The sequence below is a fragment of the Rhincodon typus genome, chromosome 33 (genome assembly GCF_021869965.1).
Source record: "Rhincodon typus isolate 14 chromosome 33, sRhiTyp1.1, whole genome shotgun sequence".
Classification (NCBI taxonomy): Eukaryota; Metazoa; Chordata; class Chondrichthyes; order Orectolobiformes; family Rhincodontidae; genus Rhincodon; species Rhincodon typus.
Genome location: NC_063364.1, coordinates 19,398,112 through 19,400,272, shown reverse-complemented (window position 1 = coordinate 19,400,272; position 2,161 = coordinate 19,398,112). Strand labels below are relative to the sequence as shown.

Here is a 2,161-nt window from a genome sequence, read left to right as displayed (position 1 = left end):
ATTTTAAAATCCACACACACACACAAACACACACTTAGCAACCATCTCTACATTTACTGATTATTTTAAAATCCTTATACACAGACACACACACACTTAGCAACGACCTATACAATGACTATTTTAAAATACACTCGCACACACTATTAGCAATCACCTACACGACTACAGATTATTTTAATAATCCACACACACATCTCTCCATGGTAAATGCTGCAGTTTTTGGATTGTGCACTGGCTCAAACTGGTGCCAGGGCTGGAGCCATGATAGAAAGTGCTGGCAGAGCAGGGAGGAGGCACCGTCCATGTTCAATGTGAGAAGGAGAGTGCCTGGGCCGTGGCGCTGCTATCCCGGGGACTGCTGTACTTACGCTCCACATCATGAAGCTTCGCCCTCTCCTCCTCCAGTTTCCCCTTCAGCGTCTCTGCCTCGTCCCTCAGCGACGACACGGTTTCGTTCTCCTGCAGCCCCTCGGTTGCCATCTTTTTGACACCGAGAAGGAAACAAAAATAAGAATTTTCTTTTTTTTTAGAAAAGGCAAGCTTTCTGTGTGTGTGTGTGTGTGTGTGTTTGGATGCTGTTTGTTGCCGGAATGATACCCAAAGCCCCAGCTCAGTTAGATGGAGGCTGGCTGACGTCAGTGGGAGGCTACATCACCCTCCAAATGGGAAGATTTCCCTTCTGAAATGACAAGGATTAGGAAGAGCATTCACAGCCAGACCGTTTAACCTCCTGTATCTGTGTGTGTGTGTGTGACCTGCCTGTTAGGGAGCGGCAGTTAATTACAGAGACGTGGGGAGCGCGTCAGTTTTAAAATGTAGCATTGCCCAGGCCAACACTGAAAGAATCCAAGTGCTAGCTAACAGATTAAACACTGTATCCACCATGTCCCTCCAGCAAAACTGTCCAGGTGAAGGATGTAGACAATCTGCCTCGAGCATCTCTCTCCATAATTCCTCCAGACCCCTCCACCCAAAACTCCTTAAATTGTTCAGAAGGACGTGAACGGCGCCACCACACATTGGAGTTAACGGTGTCATTCATTCCCACATTGTATGAAAATATTAAACAGGGGCGGAATGGGTTGATTTTATTATTTTGTTAGTGTCTCCCTGTCGTGGAAGGTTTACACTGTGTCTCATTTTCCAAAGAGTTGGAAAAATTTGCAATCTATTAATGTGAATGCACGACAAATGTCGTGTTCGTTTTTGAGAAGTGTTAATTCAAAATGGATGGGTTCCAAATGTGGGTTAACCCCCACCCCCCTTAACAGCACAGAACAATAAATACACAAAACGCTGGAAATAGTCAGCTGGTCAGACTGCATATGTGGAGACACAAACCAGCTCCCTGAAAGTTTGGGACTCAATGTTCCACAATTCCCCATCATAATCACTGCTCTCATTTCCTTCAAAACTGTTACATCTCGAACTTTACTCAGTCCTAACCAAAATGTCACAGACCTGAAATGTTAACTTGGCTTCTCACTCCACAGATGCTGCCAGACTGTGAAGAATTTCCAGCATTTACTGTTTATGATTTCAGATTTCTAACAAATGCCTGTGCTCTGTGTGCTATCATCAACAACACCTTCCACTTTCTAACCATTTTAACCCCGCTTCCCCCTCCATGGGTGACACGTCCATCCTGGGCCTCCTCCACAATGACACCACATGCAAACTGGAGGAACAACACCTCATATTCCGCCTCGGGAGCCTATAGCCCAATGTCCTGAAAATGGAATTCACCACTTCTAAAATCTCCCCACCCCCTCTCATGTCCACCTCCTTGACCCGACACTACCTGCCGATCTTCTTCCCCACCTATCTGTCCCACCCTTCCCACTACCCCTACCTGCAACCACCTATCGCCATCCCACCTACCTTCCCCCAGCCCCACCTCTCCTCCCTCTATTTATTACCCAGCTCCCTTCCTCCTCCCCAGTCCTGATGAAGGATACAGGTCTGAAACATCCACTCTCCTGCTCCTCTGATGCTGCCTGACCTGCTGTGTTCCTCCAGCGCCACATTGTGTTGTCTCTGACTCCAGCATCTGCAGTTCGCACTATCTCCCAATGTTTTCCTACATTTGCTCCAGCAATCTGGACATCTGAGGCTGGACCACTATCTGTTGCCCATTCCTTATTGTCTTGGAGAATGT

The 2,161-nt window shown here is 47.0% G+C and overlaps 1 protein-coding gene across 2 annotated transcripts in view; it reads right to left on the bottom strand.

Moving 5' to 3' along the window:
• Positions 1-585, bottom strand: part of LOC109919323 (guanine nucleotide-binding protein subunit beta-5) — a 63,162-nt gene extending 62,577 nt beyond the window's left edge. For both annotated transcript variants that reach the window (XM_048615941.1, XM_048615942.1), the window contains exon 1: positions 372-585. In XM_048615941.1, the coding sequence (XP_048471898.1) occupies positions 372-483 (112 nt within the window). In that variant the 5' untranslated portion in view covers positions 484-585. The remainder of the gene's footprint in view (positions 1-371) is intronic.
• Positions 586-2,161: the final 1,576 nt, after the last annotated feature.